This window comes from Podarcis muralis, chromosome 6, assembly GCF_964188315.1.
Source record: "Podarcis muralis chromosome 6, rPodMur119.hap1.1, whole genome shotgun sequence".
Lineage (NCBI taxonomy): Eukaryota > Metazoa > Chordata > Lepidosauria > Squamata > Lacertidae > Podarcis > Podarcis muralis.
In genome coordinates, this window is record NC_135660.1 from 71,135,453 (window position 1) to 71,153,134 (window position 17,682).

The 17,682-nt window shown below is 42.6% G+C and overlaps 1 protein-coding gene across 1 annotated transcript in view; it reads right to left on the reverse strand.

Annotated features, from left to right (window-relative positions):
- TET1 (tet methylcytosine dioxygenase 1) overlaps positions 1–17,682 on the reverse strand; it is a 70,803-nt gene that overhangs the window by 38,806 nt on the left and 14,315 nt on the right. Inside the window, exon 3 of the mRNA XM_028729440.2 lies at positions 10,656–10,706. Coding sequence (XP_028585273.2) covers positions 10,656–10,706 — 51 coding nt within the window. The remainder of the gene's footprint in view (positions 1–10,655; positions 10,707–17,682) is intronic.

The following is a 17,682-nucleotide window of genomic DNA, read 5'->3' on the forward strand; positions in this document are numbered from 1 at the left end:
ACCCAGGTCCTAGAAGCCATTTGGCTCCTATCTTTTCTATCCCAGTTTCTAACACTGCTATTAACAGTTTATAAACAGAGTTCTGGGATACCTGGCTAGGCATAAGCAAAGATGCTGTCCCAACACTTGAAACACCTCTCCCGCTCTGCTTTTAAAGAGAAGGACCACACAGTCACAAGCGACTGCTCCTGGTGGTGGCGGCGGCAGCTGCTGGGTCTGCTGGTGCATCCTTGGCAACAGGACCTGAGCCCAACCCTCAAACTCTCCCTATGTCTCCAACTCAGCCGCCTCTGCCAAATTACCAGCTGCCTCTTTCACTATCTTGGGCACTCTGTACTCAGGAGATGGGAGTAGGAACTCGTCCAGCTAGCAACTCCCCAGCTCCCCCCTGTCCCTTACAAAAGCACCTCTACCTCAACCGCAGAGTTCTCGTCCTCTGACAGATCCTGCCATTGCCACCCTGTCCCAGCTGATGCCACAGGACTCATGACACCTGCCTCTGCCCTCTACCCTGACCCAGCCTGTTTTGAGCACCTGCTAAAGTACTTACTATGGATGCAAAGTTGCTTAAAAAGAGAAGCAATAAGGGAAGTGCTCTTCACTGTCAAAAATCAACACTGTGGAGTCAGAGCACCATTCACCTCAACAAGGCAGCAAGCTGCTGCAAGAACTGGCACCTTTATGGCAAAGGCAAGGGTCAGTTAACTTTTAACAGCAGGTCCTCTTTTACATAAGAATGTTATAGCCCAAATGGGCAGGAGACGGGTGGAGGGGCAAGGAGTGTAGAGAAAATAGTTGTTTGAACAGAGGTTACACACTTCTCCCGCATTACAGAATCACAGAACTGTAGAGTTGGAGGGGATCCTGAGAGTCATCTAGTCCAACCCCCGCAATGCAGGAATCTCAACCACAGCCAATTATACTTGCAATTTGCCTACTTGCCTGTGACAAGTAGCCATTGCCCAGAGCAGATAACCAAATAATAAACTGCACCTGCCCAATGTGGGGCACTTGCCAGAAAAGGCTACACATACAGGTTCCACAGTACAGTATCACATTATGGTGGCAACACACATAGCAGAACCACCAGCCCTAGGAACCAGAGGGAACATAGTTCCACAAGGCTGCTAATACTACCTACAGTAGACACCTGTAAGGTGTTTGGGGAAGACATCTCTGAAAGGCTTGCCAAAGTCCTAAAACAGAGAGAGTCAATAGGGAGACTTGGTTCCTTGAACTGCTCTGGAAAAAAGGAAGCAAACATAGCTTACCAAGCTGACTGGCAGGTAAATGGAAGTGAAGGAGTGGCTGATAGCCCAAGAGAAGGAAGGCAAAGCTTGCCTCCCCCCGCAGCTTCCTAACAAAAAGGTCTATCAGCTCTTTAATATTACAGGATTATTCCAAGATGCTTCCACCAGTGTGGTGTAGTGGTTAGAGTGTCAAACTAGAACCTGGGAGAGCAGAGTTCAAATCCCCACTGAGTCCTGAAGCTCACTGGGTGACCTTGGGCCAGTCACTCTCTCTTTGCCTAACCTAACCTCACAAGGTTGTGTGCATGCCACCTCAGGCTCCTTGGAGCAAAGGTGGGATAAAAGTATAAAAATACATAAAATAAATGTGAGCACACTGTTGCTTTGTAAGGTAGGACTGGGTCACCTCTACTCACAGCTTGGGCTCTTCCTGCCTCTTCTAGCCTTAAACGGCAGTCTGTGCTTGTATCCAGCTCATTGCTATCTCTGTGTTTAAATGGGCAACAAATGTCCGGCAGTGATAGAATCAAAAACTACCAGGCAGAACAATAATTTGGATAATACTATCCTCACAATAATTGCATAGCTATTTTTGCAGATAAGCATCCCAAACACCCAATGTCATTTTTTGTTTCAAGGGGGATTTTTTTTTAAGTGTGTGAGAAGAGGGCAACTACAATATCAATAAATATAGAAAAGCTTGTTTAAAAACAAACAAACCCAAAAATGAAATCAAGTTATTTCTTCCTTCTTATGATGGCATCTGGAAAGACTGCAACATTAATAGGAAAAATTTGGCAATATTGCAGTGCTGAAAGAGGAGAGACACTGGAAGGTGTTAGTCAGCAGATGTGTCCAAAGTTTGTTGCAACTGTTGCATGGGGAAAGACCAATCAGCAGCTCAGCTTTATATATTTTTCCCTACAACAAGATGCCACAGGGAAAATAACCAAGCAGGGCAACTTAGTGCCCCTACAGCAGCCGGTGTAGGCTCTGGATGATGGGAGTTCCAGTCCAAAACACATCCAGAACAGGTTGCAGCAGGTTGGAGAAGTTGAACTTCAGGGAGGCTCTGCTCTGAGACGCAGAGCCATATATGCCATCTTCAGATATAAATGTAAAAATCAAATCAAAAACATGAAGGACATTTTGAGCCCGGTTCTTCCAAAGATCATAGTTGTCTAAAAAATCAAGATATCATGTTCAATGCCATAAGTCCACAAGCACCCATGCAGCACAAAGCAGGGACAAGTAATACACAACTTCTTGTTTGCTCAGGAAAACAGACTCAAATATCGAGAAAATGCCAGGAAAAGCAACAAGAATGTGTGTGCTCTATCTCTGCATGCAGCCCTTGCTCCTACAGTTTTAGCACCCTTCACAGGTCTGTTGCCCCCTCAAAAGACTGCTCTTTCTGCCCCTCTGCTTGGAATTACCACTAAGATGACCGCAGTAATGCCACCTCTTATTCTATTCAAATGCCTCCTTAAAACATATGTTTTCTGTGAAGCCTCTAGCTCAACACCCCACTTTCCCATACCCTACTGCAACGAAGCCTCTAAACAAGCCAAAGTACACAAAGCTGAAACCAAAGCACACTGTTTCCCTATCTGCCTCCCCTTCTCTCCCCCTTTCATTTCTCAGTTGTTTCTTCCTTGTAAGATTTTAGGTTGTAAGCTCCTTGTGGCAGGGACCTATCCTCTTGCGCCCAGTGCAAGGATGGATGGCATTATATAAATATACAGTCATTCCACATGGGAAACAAAACATTTTGCTAACTTGCACTTTAAAACGCCACTCATACAAGAAACAAAAACTGTAAAGCAGGAATAGAACCCAGTATTTATTTTAGACATTTCCTGCTTTTGCTTAGAATAGACCCACTTGTGTTTATAGAACCTAACAATACTGGCTCTGCTTCATCTGACGCACGGAATAATGAATTATGAACAAACAACTGTGAGCACATCCAATGGAATATCTGTGAGGCTTTAAAAGATGAGACAAATTCATGGAGGACAAGACGAGAAACAGCTACTAGTTATGATGCCTACCTTTCTACCTCCACTGTCAAAGGTAATATGCCTCTGAATACCAGCTGCTGGGATCTGCAGGTGGGCAGAGTGCTGTTGCACTCAGGTCCTGCTTTCAAGGCTTCCCAGACATATGGTTGGGCACTGTCAGAACAGGGTGCTGGAGTAGATGGGCCACTGGCCTGATCCAGCAGGCTTGTCTTATGTCCTTATGAGAATCAATTGAATTTTAAAGCAAACGTATGTCATCGAAATACTCCATTAGAACTGCGCCTGCTATTATGGATTCTAGATCTCGCTTACTGTTCCTGCTTTTTAACTCCTGCTGTGCAGTTGGCCTCAACAACCTCTTTTCCAAAAGTAGATTTGGCACTTTTAGAACTTACTGAAATGACACGGGACTGTGCCACTTCATCAGCTATTATCTTGTTTATCTGATCATTTTCTGATTTCTTCGAGTGTGCTCTGTACTATCCCAGTATGCCACCATATTTGACTGTTAAATTTGACCAGGCATAGGCAAACTCGGCCCTCCAGATGTTTTGGGATACAACGCCCATCATCCCTGACCACTGGTCCTGTTAGCTAGGGATGATGGGAGTTGTAGTCCTAAAACATCTGGAGGGCCAAGTTTGCCTATGCCTGCATTTGACCATCCAGTTCATTTAAGTTACAGAAACATTGTACGTCATGTAGGGCCAACTCACACATTTAAGGCTGAGGTATCCACACAGCAGCATTACTACCCATTTTCTCACATGTGGAGCCATTTTTAAAGAAAACACTCCAATATGGAAATTACACAAGTTAAGGGAAGTTAAAACAATGCAATGACTTCATCAGCTCAGATATCAAAATATGAGTTAAGCCCAAGACCAGTGATACCAGGTTATATCCCAAAGAATTTCATTCTATTTGTTGAAGGAGGGAGCTGTAATACACCATTCTATAAGGGCTTAACAAATTTGTCCCAGGCAGAAACTGAGTTTTTAAATCCTGCCTGCTAAGTACTTAGATCAATGAATCAGATGCACAACACAAGCTAGTCTTATTCTAAGCAAAGGAAGCCATATTGGTCTGAGAAAAGGCTTGGTCATTATTTTAGGATGCTCAATTGGCCCTAATAAAGGTGTTGCCCAACTGCCGATTCTTGACTTCACACCAAATGCTAAGCATGGCTTAGCATGCGGAAAGCAAACATCAAAGTGTACTTTATTGCATATTTCTATGCATCTGGTGGATGATGCACTGCCTCTGCCATTAGCTGCTTTTGCAATAAGCCACACATCTCATATCATTGTATTGAAGTAAATGTTACTTTTGGTGGATTTCATTGAAGCTGTATACAGATATTGAATTAGTAACCCAGCAAGATGGGCAGCATGTAAATATAATAATAAGAATTAATTTACCAATAACCTTTATTAGATATGCCTTTTACTTTCTATAACCATCTGCCTATTTTAAGTTACACAATTATATTAAGAAGCAATGCACTAGTAGCGCTTTGTGAATGTTATTTGATGGATAACTTTCTCAACTGTTCTTGAAGGTAGGAAGGAAATGTCAGTTGTAGGGCTTAAGGTAACTATTTTATATTTTTCAAAACAGGTATGTTTAACTTTTCTGTATGCTTCTGGCAACTCTTTCAAGGATGGAGGGGGCACAGAGAGAGACAGCTTTTAGCGATTCACATTGTAAACTCATTTGAACCACTAATTTACTACAGCGTAAATCAGATACCATCTCTACACTTGACCTCACGTCCCTCCAATTCACTGTGTGACACCAAAACCTCTGCTTTGCTCCTTAGAATCTCCAATTCACTTAGCCCTCTTGGAGAAGTTTAATCACCCTTTGAGACTATCTAGAGGGCATAAGCTAAATCCAACTCCTGGGTAGCATTCTTATACAGTGTATATTAATAAATGAAGTGCTGCCTCCATGGACACCTATATCCCATAAGCAATTGTAGAATGATACCTTCACCTAGTTTCATGATGATTCTGTTCCTAGTTACATTGTTTTTCTGACCTGACAGCTTGTTCTCATCTCTTCCATACCTGCCACTACTCAACAGGAATCTCCAATCCTCACACATCTATTATCCACTGCCAACACACTGATTTAATTCTAAACTTGCCAAGGGCTAGTCAGTACGATGGATGGTATTTTCTTTCCAATACAAAATTCTCCTTCAATCCTCCAATCTCTTGAGTTCCCTCTCTGTCTGCTCCACCTTCTTGCTTCTATGTTCTCCAATGTAACAGAGGACCTTCGCAGACACAAGTGTCACAGCCCAATGAGCACCATTAGCTCAGCTACGGACCAGCTGCTAAGTGCTATGGGGGACTTTGGATGGTGCCGTAAGCATTAAATCCTTAAGTCGCCAACAGTAAACTTTCTTAAAAATCACTTTTACTATTTTACATATGGCAACTTAATGCCACAAATTGGTTTGTTAGGAGCAGACGTTTTCTACATGTTTGTGAGATATATTAGTGGTTTATTAATTTACATTTGAAGCATTGTATAGGGTAGCCAATAAACTATTGAGAATTTGCGAAGTCCATTAAAGTGTAAATTGGTAATAACCCTCGAAATTTGGAAGGGAAAATTCCACAGCTATCTGTACTGTATACCTCAAAGTCTGAAACCTGCCAAAAGTAAGCTAACCGATTATCTTTGAGTGTTTAGGAAAAAGCATTTGTGTCTGAAAGCATTACATATTCGTTTGGATTTTTTAAAGTGTTTTTTTTTTAAATACCTAAAAACCCCACCCTGAAACAGAGTACACCTAATAATCAGCACAGATCATTAACATGACTAGTGACATGCTATGACCACCTCTAAAACAACAGAAATAGAACAGCATGTTTGTGAGATAGATAATACACTATGTAGTTTTAAAACCAGACTTTCCTTTTTTAAAAAAGTTAAGATGCCCTACAACAGGGGCCAGCAACCTTTTTCAACCATGGGCCAGTCCACCATCCCTCAGACCATGTGGTGGGCAGGACTATATTTTTTGGGGGGGATGAACAAATTCCTACGCCCCACAAATAACCCAGAGATGCATTTTAAATAAAAGGACACATTCTACTCATGTAAAAACACGCTGATTCCCAGACTGTCCATGGGCTGGATTGAGAAGGCGATTGGGCTGCATCCGGCTCACGGGCCTTAGGTTGCCTACACCTGCCCTACAATATGCGTGCACAACAGAAACACCCAACCACATATATCCCATTGAAGAACATTTTTAAAATCCCCACTAATGTATTGCACAGAATCAATCCAGAGGAAGTTAGGACTATCTTCCTCCCCGCCTAAATCCCAGTGGTATTAAAAAATTTGAGAATTATAGGCTAAAATTGATAAGATTTATATGAGAGTTCAATATGCCCAGCTTTCTCCAGATTGAACACGAAGTCAATCTATCTTTGTCTATGTTTATGAGTCGAGATAAATGTATAAATACTCAGGCAGCATAATCCTATACATGTTTCCTCAGAAGTAAGTATGTCCCTCAGAGTTTAAAGTGATTTACTCCCTCATGACCATGCCGGAAATGGCAGCCTTAAAAGTTTAAAATGCTTAATGACTACTATCTCTAGTCCTCTTTGAACAACTATAAAGGATTATATGCATCCCAACTCCTCACCATATCCAGACCATGTCTGCAGAAGTGGATGAAAAGGACAGCTGGGTATTAGGACAGTAAATCCCAAGAAAGTGTGCAAAGGATTGGATTGTTAAGTATGTCTGGCAAAAAAGGCACAGTCTAAAAGAATACACTATATAACAAAATACTAATGCCTGGTGGGTAACACAGACATTTAAAACCTATTATTAAATACATGCAAGGGCTTATCGATTTCCAAACAGTGTTAGAAACTGATATGAAAGCTAGGAGCTAAATAGAACCTTGAACCTAGGTTATGGGTGCTGCAATGGAGTGTCTAGGCATGCTTTAAAAAAAAAACTAGAATACAAAGTTGAAAATGAATGAACTGCAATGAAAATATTATGTTCATTATTCACATGGTCTAGTCCTTTCCCTGCCCAGCCCCCTAATATTCTTAAGAGGGTCTCTTCTCCAGCCTTCAGAGAGTAGCTGGAAGTGGGGAGGCAGAAAAAGGTCCTCCTTTCCTTCCACTCTGCATTTTTAATTTGAAATCTTAGGTGCAGCACTGTGCCCAGAGCTCAGAAGCTGATTGCGCTAATGAAATTCCCTCTCGCAAAATGCACCTAGAACAATGGGAGTTTCGAATACTGTTTCCAAATGAGAGAGAAAAAACAGGAGGCATGCTATGACATCAGATTAGAGCAGGGAATGTCTTATGTGCTGTGTTCTTATCTCAAAACAGTAAGGAAACGAAATTAAATTATCTTTTAGGGCAAGAAAGATGTCACCTAGAGCTGAGAAGCCAAGGTACGTGGAGGAGGGAAACAGAATATTAGGAGTAATCGCAACATACAGTAACATGCCCTCATACAAGAAGAATCTAACAACATGAAATATAAAGAACCCAGTGCTACTTGGTCTGATTTAAGCTTGCTCTAAAATTAACAGATGCAAATCAAACTATCTAGATTAGGGGAAGCCAGTGTGGTACCCTCTCAATGCTGCTGAACTGCTATTCCCCTGAGCACTGACCATGCTGGCTGGGATTGATGGAAGTTGCTCTCCAAAACAACAGGAGGGCACCACAATCATTGATCTAAACTTAATGCCACTGTTAAACCTTCCGACCCATTTAAGGAAAGACCAATAGAATAAGCAATCAGCTTCTGGAAAGCACTAATGATCAACAGCACAGTGGAACAGAAGCCCTGGGAAAGCCAACTGGTGGCCTATAGGCTGCAGCAAAACTATCCTGCCAGTTTGCAGCTCCCTACCTCAACCCAGGTTTGAGACAAGTGCCTACCTGAATCCCTGTCACCTAACATGGGATGCTCATCATGTTGGAAGTGATGTGCACAACATACTGCTTTCAACTTGGCAAGTGTCCACAAAAAGCAATAAATGTGCTCCGGGGGTCTTGGGTCCTTTAATTTTGCACTGGGTGCCTGCCAGGTTAGAGGCAGCATCAGCAACTAACTGGGTGCAATTTCTAATCCAGCAAGTGCCCCGAGGGCCTCCACAATGACACCTGTGAAGTCTAGATTGCACCCTTTCAGCAAAGTCAGCTAAGTGCCACTATCCTCAATGTAGTAAAACTGAGACAATCCACTAGAAAGTTTTTCTTTATTTATTTGCTGTTAAGGCTGCCTTCCCACAGCAGCTGAAAATAAAAACATAAATAAATAAATGATGCTAGAAATGAATGAGAGCCACACAAGAGTACAATGGAGCTAAATGAATGGCAAAAGAACATCCCAGTAGACTATGCTCAATAGATTGATTGGTTGGCTCCATTGTAAAAAATAATAATACAATTACTTCTTACATATTGGAACCAGTATCCAAAAAGAAACTTATTTACTTGAATTTACAACCCATTGATTTTGATGGAACTGATGTCCAAACCAGACTGCAGCCTAAATTTTTGGGTTGTCAATTAAAAATGCCAACAAAGTGATTATTTAATTTGCAAGCACACAGCATTGTAAACATGACATTATTTCTAATGACAGAGAAATCAACCATGTATTTCAGATCCAAATAAAAAAAGACATAAAATGCTCGCACTTGGAAGATAATATGTTAAGCGCAGTGCAAATAAAATTATGAATACTTTTTTTCAAATTCAAGTGTGTCCACACACGCAATTCAAGTATACTTTAGCATCCTAAACACAAATCCAACTATAGCACATTCAAGTAAATAGCACAATCCCATGCACATTTGCTCAGGAACAAACCCCACTAGGTTCACTGGGTGCTCCTGGATAAGTGTGCACAGGATTGCAACCTAATCTATCAAAGTGGAGATTTTAAGGGTACTTAATTTTCTCCTAAAATCTACTTTAAGTGTCTATAGGTTTTTATTTTTATAAAATAATTATCTTTATACACAACTGCTTCGTTTAAGGACCATATGACTAGTTTCTAAATAAACTGCAAGCTATCACACACAGCAAAATACATTAAAAAAAATAAATTCCTTCCAGTAGCACCTTAAAGACCAACTAAGTTAGTTCTTGGTATGAGCTTTCGTGTGCATGCACACTTCTTCAGATACACTGAAAGCAAAATACATGTTAACTATTACTACACTCATACCAAGTATTCTTACCACAAAAGAACAACATCCACAGACCTTCCAGCCTGGTCACAGGAGCTAACGCATGGTGTAGCAGCGAGTTAGTAAGTTTGCCAGGACTTCAGTCACACTACAGAACATGCCGCTATGTCAGAGTTGGAGGCAAACACCCCAGTACAAATATGGCAACATAAACGCGCAATACATTTTCACTTTCGAATCCTGAGACTAAACACATCCGCCATGATCCAGAATTCTGGAAAGCTCCAATGACATTCAGCACTCTGCTTGTGTGGGAGGGGCCCTAATTCTCTACTATGGGATGGGGATTCCCCATCGTAAACAGGGATTTCCTCTGCACGTGTACAGGAATTCCCTGACTCACTGAAGAGAACAGGGTTGCCATTTATATATGCACAAGAAACACCAAATATGCACTAGGGTTTTTTCCCCTCCCGATTTTTGCTTCAGCAGCTCCACGCCACACCAAAACACTTATGGAACGCCGCCCGATTTAAAAACCATTTTCAGATCAACACACACTTACTGAAGAAAATGCATACCTGTAGTATTTTTTTAATTACCAATTGCAGGCCACATTTACCTGAATGTGTCAATTTTACAAAACAAGAAGCAATTCATGGGGGGTGGGGTGGGAATGCAAGAACAGCCAACATTTAATACTCAGATATTATCATTCCATGGTTAACATACACACAGCCTGATATCTGTATGAAGACAGCCCTCCTCCAAGAACCAAAGCGTCACTTTCAACACAATTTCTAAACACATTTACTCGTAAATAACTCTTATTGAATTCAGTAGGACCAACTCCATCATAATAAGCATGTTTAGGACCGCAGCCTTTAAGAAGCAAGGATGACACAAGTCATTTTCAGTGCATCACAAGTAATTTAAAATTCTATCCTGCAACTCTGTGCACAAAGAGTTAAATCTCTACAAAACACACTTCATCATACTGAGGGAAAGACAAAAATGTTATGAGCTTTTAATATTCACCCTAAATATGAAAATCAGGAAACTAATACTTTCTAGAATTTCCACCCTTCTACCGCCTATTTCACAGCAAAAAAAAAAAGTGTGTAAGACAGGTTGGGGTTTGCTTTTCTGTAATTATTAATAAATTAAATGATCCGTTATTACCTTTTGAACTCTTTGCTTTCTCCTCTGAGGCCTTTTGTTTTCAGTTAGCACCTAAAGAAAGACATCAAATTGGAAAGTAAGCCTTTGTGAATAAAGCAAATATTTATTTTTAAGCATTGCCCCCCCCCACCCGCCTTGTAACATTAGAAGACTTTAAAGCAGAACCATACGGGCTTTTCTCTCTCTCTCTCTCACTGCAGAACTTAAGAAGGAACTGATGAGTAGACTTTAGGCGTTGAAGTCACCGGAATCAAAACAAAAAGAAAACGGAGGGAAAGAGGGTTGGCGAGGAAGGAGGGGGGAGAATAGTAGTAACCTTCCCCCCCTTCAGAGTCGGGTTTAATTAGGCTCTGCATTCTTCACAGCAAAACCCACAAGGTAGCCATCTTGCTTCCTTCTGCTGAAGAACCTTCCACAGTACAGCACTACTTCACGCTGCTTTTTGAGTATTATTATCATGGTGTTTTTAAAAGGAACAGCAGCGGCGGCGGCGGCAGCAAAAAGCAGCACAGCAAGCCCTGCCTGCCAACACTGGGGACGTGCTGGGCATGCCTCTCGAATATTATTACACAGACACACACACACACACCAAAAAAAAAAAATCCACCACAAAAAAAAAAATATCAACCACCAGGCTCTAGAAAAGGACCAGCCAATAGCAAAGCGAGGCCAGGAGCTTCCAAAGCGCTTCTTCCCTTGCCTAGCCCTTCCCAAACAAAGGGTCTCCTATGTGGGGTTTTTACTCGGAGCAAGAGGACACAAGGGGCGGGCGCAAGCTGCGACATGGACTCCCTGCGACCGTGGATCCGGCCGAGGGGTGGGGTGGGGTGGGGTGGAAATAGGGGTTGGAAAGCTGGAGGGTGGGGGGGCTAGGCGGAAGCGAGGTGTGTTATTTATTTATATATATATATTTTTAATGACTGGAAAAGCAAAGCCACCAAACGCGCCCCCCCCCCCCATTCCTGGTTTGCCTGACTGATTGGTTTAAAGCTGAACGCGAAAGAGAAGACTGAGAGGAGAGATCCAGAGCAAGGGAGGAGGAGGAGGAGGAGGAGGGATCAATTGAGCCCCGGGGTGGGGGAGTCTGCGGACGCTGCGCACACACGCACTCACCAGGAAGGTATTGTGCATTTTGACTTTATAAGGCGAGGGCTACATATTAGTGCTATTTTGTGTGTTTTTTTTGGTTAAGAGGGAGGTTATGCGAGGACACCGACTCCGAGGCGGCTAATGCCTCGGCAACCCCCCTTGGCCACGCCTCGGCAGCAATTAATAGCTAATGATAAGGAAAGCGGAGAGAGACGAGGCTCTGGCTGTCATCTTCCACCTACTGCCACTGAGAGAGAATATTGCTTCCTCTTGTATGCTCAGAAAGGTGCTAATTTCTTTATCCTTTCTTTAGCATGTCTAAGGTTTGCTTGCTTGTTTGTTTGTTTGTTGAATTCCAAAAGACTGGGGAGGGGGGCAAGGTCATGGCACCATTCTGGCAGGGGTCTCCATTTTCTACTGATGTGTGTGTGTGCACACGCGTTCTCTCATATATATATATATGCACACACATATAGATAGAGACACACAAATGTGTTAGAAGTCAGTCCTTATTCACAACAGTAATCAGATTAAAGGACGGAGTAAGCTGTCTGCAAAAAAACAACAAAAAAAAAACAACCCACCAACCTAGAGCTTGTAATCGAGTTACTGATGAGCAAATATTTCACATTAAATGAAAACTACACAGAGAGGGGGTGAGGAAGCGGTTTAACCAGCTCAAATGGCTTCGGGAGTTAAAGTGAAATGCCGCCTCCACTTTTACCTCCATTCAATCTTCTCTGTTCTAGAAATGCCACCTGTCATCGGATGGCACTGCTGCCCTGAAGTGACTAATCATGAGAGTCAAGGGGCTTTAGATTGTGTTCCAGAGAAGCTTATTGGAGGTTCCTCAATGTGAAGATCAGTTAAGGCAAACATGCTGCCCTCCATTACCAGCCCTCCTATGCAATGCTCAGCCTCCGGGGAGTGGGGGGGGGCACTTCATGTGAGAAATAATGAGGCTCTGTAGGCCGGGCCAGTTGGCTCCCGGTGAGCAGGCTGCGCACCTGACCATGCCCTCTCTGAATCCCCTATGAATTTGCAACGTCCCATGACAGATACACAGTGGGGTTTTTGAACAGATGACTTGTAGTCGACAAAGTTCCTTGAAGGCAAAGAGTTTAAAAACCATCAATGTAAGCAAAGCCCCTTGTATGGCTCGTATAGCACAGTGACTAAGAGACTACAAATCAGCCAGTTTTGCCTCCACAGGAAACTCACTAGGGTACACACCACAGCTTTGAAGTACATGGCTTTCCCCCACAGAATCCTGGGAAAGGTTGCTATTTTAACAAATGACAGTTCCCAGGATTCTTTGGGGGAAGTCATGTGCTTTAAATGTATGGTGTGTACACAGGCTAAGTTGCCTTCCACAAGCCTCTCTCAGCAGTCTCATCTCATCCATCTACAACATGGACAATAATAATAGTGATGCACCTTACAGGGCCACTGTAAAACAAGTGTGATGAACCTTGTCCAACTCCCATCAACCAGCATCTTCAGTGATCAGGGATGATGGGCGTTGGAGCCTGTGGCTCTCCAGATGTCACTGGGCTATGAGGATCAGCTAAATGATGCATGTGGAGTGCTCAAAACACTTGAAAGTACAATAGAGAAGATAGAAGTACTATAGAACTCTCCCAGCTACTTTATGAATGCATATCATCTAGCTCAATCAGTTCACAACAAATGTCCATGTATTTATATTCTTCTTGTCCTAGATGCTTCAGGGCATGCTAAACTCACACTGACCTTTCCAAGCCTAGGCAGTGTACTCTTAGCAGCAAACACACACTGGCTACCAACTCCAGTTTAGTCATTCATTCATTGCATTTGTATCCCACCTTTTCAGCAAGGGGCCTAAGGTGGTGTACATGGTTCTCCATCTTCTCACTTAATCCCCACAACACCCCTGTGTGGTAAATTCAGCTGAGAGGCAATAACTAGTTCAAGGTCACCCAGTGAGCTTCATAACCAAGTGTTTCTCAAACTTGGGTCTCCTGCTGATGTTGGACTACAACTCCCATCATCCTTAGCTCATAGGACCAGTGGTCAGAGATGATGGGAGTTGTAGTCCAACAGCAGCTCAAGACCCAAGTTTGCGAAGCACTGCTCTAACCACTATACCACGTGGGCTCTATGATTACAAGAGCGAAAGGGAAGCATCTGCCATTTCCCATTCTTCAGAAATGAGTGATGACTTCCATCCCACCTAGAAACAAAGATGTCACTTGTAGCATAGAAGGAGATTAGTTACCCCTAGATGCAAAGTGACTGCATCAACATTCCAATGTGGTTAATACTTGTAAAAGGTCAATTTCATATACTTTCAATGCAGGCTTCTGGAGTAAGAATTGTAATTGCAATAGTGGATGACTGCAGTACGAACACATGATCTTTTGTACATGATGCAAGATTATTTTGCTCTTGGGAGAAGAGAAGTAGCAGGTGTCTTAAACCCAGGCTGCTTCTGAATCTGGGATGGGAATTAGTGCATATTGGGAGTTACTTAAACTCCCCCCCCCCCAGAGAGCTACTTCACAAGCTATGTTTTTCTTAAAAAGAAACAAGCAGATGTGAAACGTATGTATACACTGACACACGCAACAATTGCGTAAGTTATCTTTTTGCATTTATGCAAAGACTCAACAAAATTGCATCTAATAGAACATAAAGTGCATCTGAAAAATTTTCACCCATTTTCTGGCATTGCATCTACTAGTTGGCTTGTCAGATGAAAGATAATTAGGTAACAGTAGGAAGTCTTGAGGTTTAGACACACATAATTCAGTCTAAGTGTAGAGTATCAGCCAAGAATTCTCTATCTATGCTACATTCCAGGAGCTGATCATATCAGCACTGCAGAAAAGATACTCAATTTCTCACTTTCCATGTTGCAGCAGGAACATATCTTTGAAGACTATTTTGCTTAGAATTTTCTACTTCTGCTAAGATGATACAATATACTTCTCTGCCTGTTTGTCTATTGTACTGGCCAGACACAGAGTTTACCGATACAATTGTCTAGAATTCTCAAGATGAAAAGTACTTGTTGCCATACAAACTGAGAGCATTATGTTCAACATACAAATCGTGCACACACACACACACACCAGAAGTGCCCAAGAAAATGAAACTGACAGCGAAAAAGAAGTTAAAGAATAGGGGGTAGCTCATTAAAAAAGCAGAGAGAAGACTTAAAGAAAAGGGTGAAGAAGCAAAGCTGCTATACAATGAGGAGGTCAGAAGAAATCAAAGGGAGGCATGTTTAGTCTGGGGAAAAGATTGACAGAAGAGCTAGAATTCATCCTTTGCTTGAACTGGCCTCTGCTAAAACCTTTTTTGCTCCTTGCCTTAATCGCTTCCTGTCTTAGCTCCCACCATTCTTTTCTGGTGACCTTAGCAGATGTCTGCTTTGCTCAATAATTAAAAATACATAAGTACCCATAATATTGCAACTACAATGCTCCTGCGAAGAGGGAACTTGCTTATGTACTCAATTACATTCCTATGCCTGCTTTTGATCTTTGGATTAAAAACCCACCTGCCTTTACTGGTTTTTAGCCTTTCTTCATTCACTTAGTTTTGGCAGGGATCCTCACCCAACTATCCAAAAGTATGTTATTTGCCAGCCTGAAAGAACAGAATCTGGTCCTGAACCTACTACTTTGGCCCCAGTACAGCCAGAGGGCCCAGTTCTCTCACTCAACTCCAGTGGGCTCAGCGTATGCTTCAAGGTGCTGTCTGAGGCCTATCTGCATTATACATTTAAAGAAGTTTAATACTACTTTGGCTCCCCCCCCCCGAATCCTGGGAACTGCAGTTTGTTAAGGATGCTGAGCATTGTTAGGAGATCCCCTATTCTCCTCCGAAAGCTACAATTCTCAGAATAGTTTAATGATTAATCTATCTTACAAGGGAACTTCAGCTCTGTGAGGAAACTAACAACATGCTTGACAAACTACAGTTCCCAAGATTCTTTAGAAGAAACTAAGGCTGTTTAAAGTGGTGTGATACCGCTTTAAATGTCTAGTGCAGATGGGACCCAGCAGACACAGCTTCACTGCTTTCTGGGCAGTGCTTCCCTTTAAAGCAGCAATGTAGGCCAAGCAACAATGGAGAGCATGGAAGACTACTATGTCCACAAGCTGGCAGCACAGGGCCTCTGGCTGCATACACATCATAAAGTTAAAACAACCCCTCTCCGACCACAAAAAAGAATCCTTAAAACTGTAGTTTACCCCCTCACAGAGCTACAATTCCCAGCACCCTTAAACCACAGTTCCCAGAATTCTTGGAGGGGTGAATGTGCTTTAAATGTAAATACAGCCTCATTCTCCAGATCTAATTTGTGTGGGGGACTTCCCCTCTCTCAGAGCTCAAAATTAGTGGGGCGCCAGGCACATTTTGCGCCTAAAAATTCTCCATTTGCAAACACCTCAAAAGGTCTGGGTGCCGTTATTTGCACTTGGCTGTTACTCGTGGATTATGGAAATATATGTGCCTTGAAGCCTCGAAGTATACGTTACGGATAGACAATATGTTAAGGAGTTTAACAATAAAGAGTAGTGCAGGCTTCCTCAACCTCAGCCCTCCAGATGTTTTTGACCTACAACTCCCATGATCCCTAGCTAGCAGGACCAGTGGTCAGGGATGATGGGAATTGTAGTCTCAAAACATCTGGAGGGCGGAGGTTGAGGAAGCCAGGAGTAGTGTGTTTTGAAAACAGAAGTATGGTATCGATATTTTTATTGTATACATCAAATTAAACACGTAATAGCAATTTCTGTTTAAAATTTGGTATTAGCCATGTGTCACTTATGTGATTTGTGTACTAGTTCATACTCATCAAAATAATAAATAAATAGTGTTGCCAACCCCCCACAAATGGAGACTAGATATTCTGTTTTGGCACCCACAACCCTGGTCCCAAGAGCCATTTGGCTCCTAGCATTTCTATCCCAGTTTCTAACACTGCCCTCCCTTCCTCCTCCACCAGATTAGCAGGAAAAAGGAGCCATCAAGCCTCTATACCATGGGGGCCCAAATCCGGCCTAATCGCCTTCTAAATCCGGCCCGCAGAAGGTCTGGGAATCAGCATGTTTTTACATGAGTAGAATGTGTTCTTTTATTTAAACTGCATCTCTGGTTTATTTGTGGGGCATAGGAATTCGTTCATTCCCCCCCCCCCAATATAGTCCGGCCCCCCACAAGGTCTGAGGGACAGTGGACTGGTCCCCTGCTGAAAAAGTTTGCTGACCCCTGCTCTACGCAAACTCAAAAGCAGCCATGTGTCGCTTGCTTTTGCTCCAACCAGTTTTGCTTCAAAAGGTGTTTATTCCCCCCCCCCCAAGGGTTATCTGCCTAAATAATGTTATTGCCAAAGAGGACAAGGAAGATAAACTGCTGGAACAGCTTGGCCACAATATCAAAGCACAACGCTTTGCAAGAACTCAGCTCCTCCACAGGCTAACTAAAATAATAAGCCAAGCTATTTAAGATGCAGCAAGATAACCCTGTAAGTGTGAGTGTAATGGAGCAGGACGGATTTAGGCTATTGTCTTATCCTTCAAATATCGCCATAGAAATATACTGTACATGGTGCCGCCCTTCTCATCAGTGGTTCACCCTATCCAGAACTTTCCTCTTTGCCCTTACAACTCCAGAGGGTCGACTCTCCATCACGAGTTCTGCCGCACCGCTCACTTCTGCCCCTGCTGCTGTCAGCTTCTGCTCTTGTTGCTGCCATGCCCTTCCTGACTCTTTGCTCCACCTCTTTTCTTCCTGTTTGGCCCCTGTAACTTAGCAAACTACCCTCGAGCCATCGTTTGAAGGTGTCAAGTATTTTGCAGCATGATCCTAGCATTTTCTACTTGCAAACCTACTTTTCTAAAGAAATGATCTAGTGCTACTATGTATACTATCTATTTAATATAAG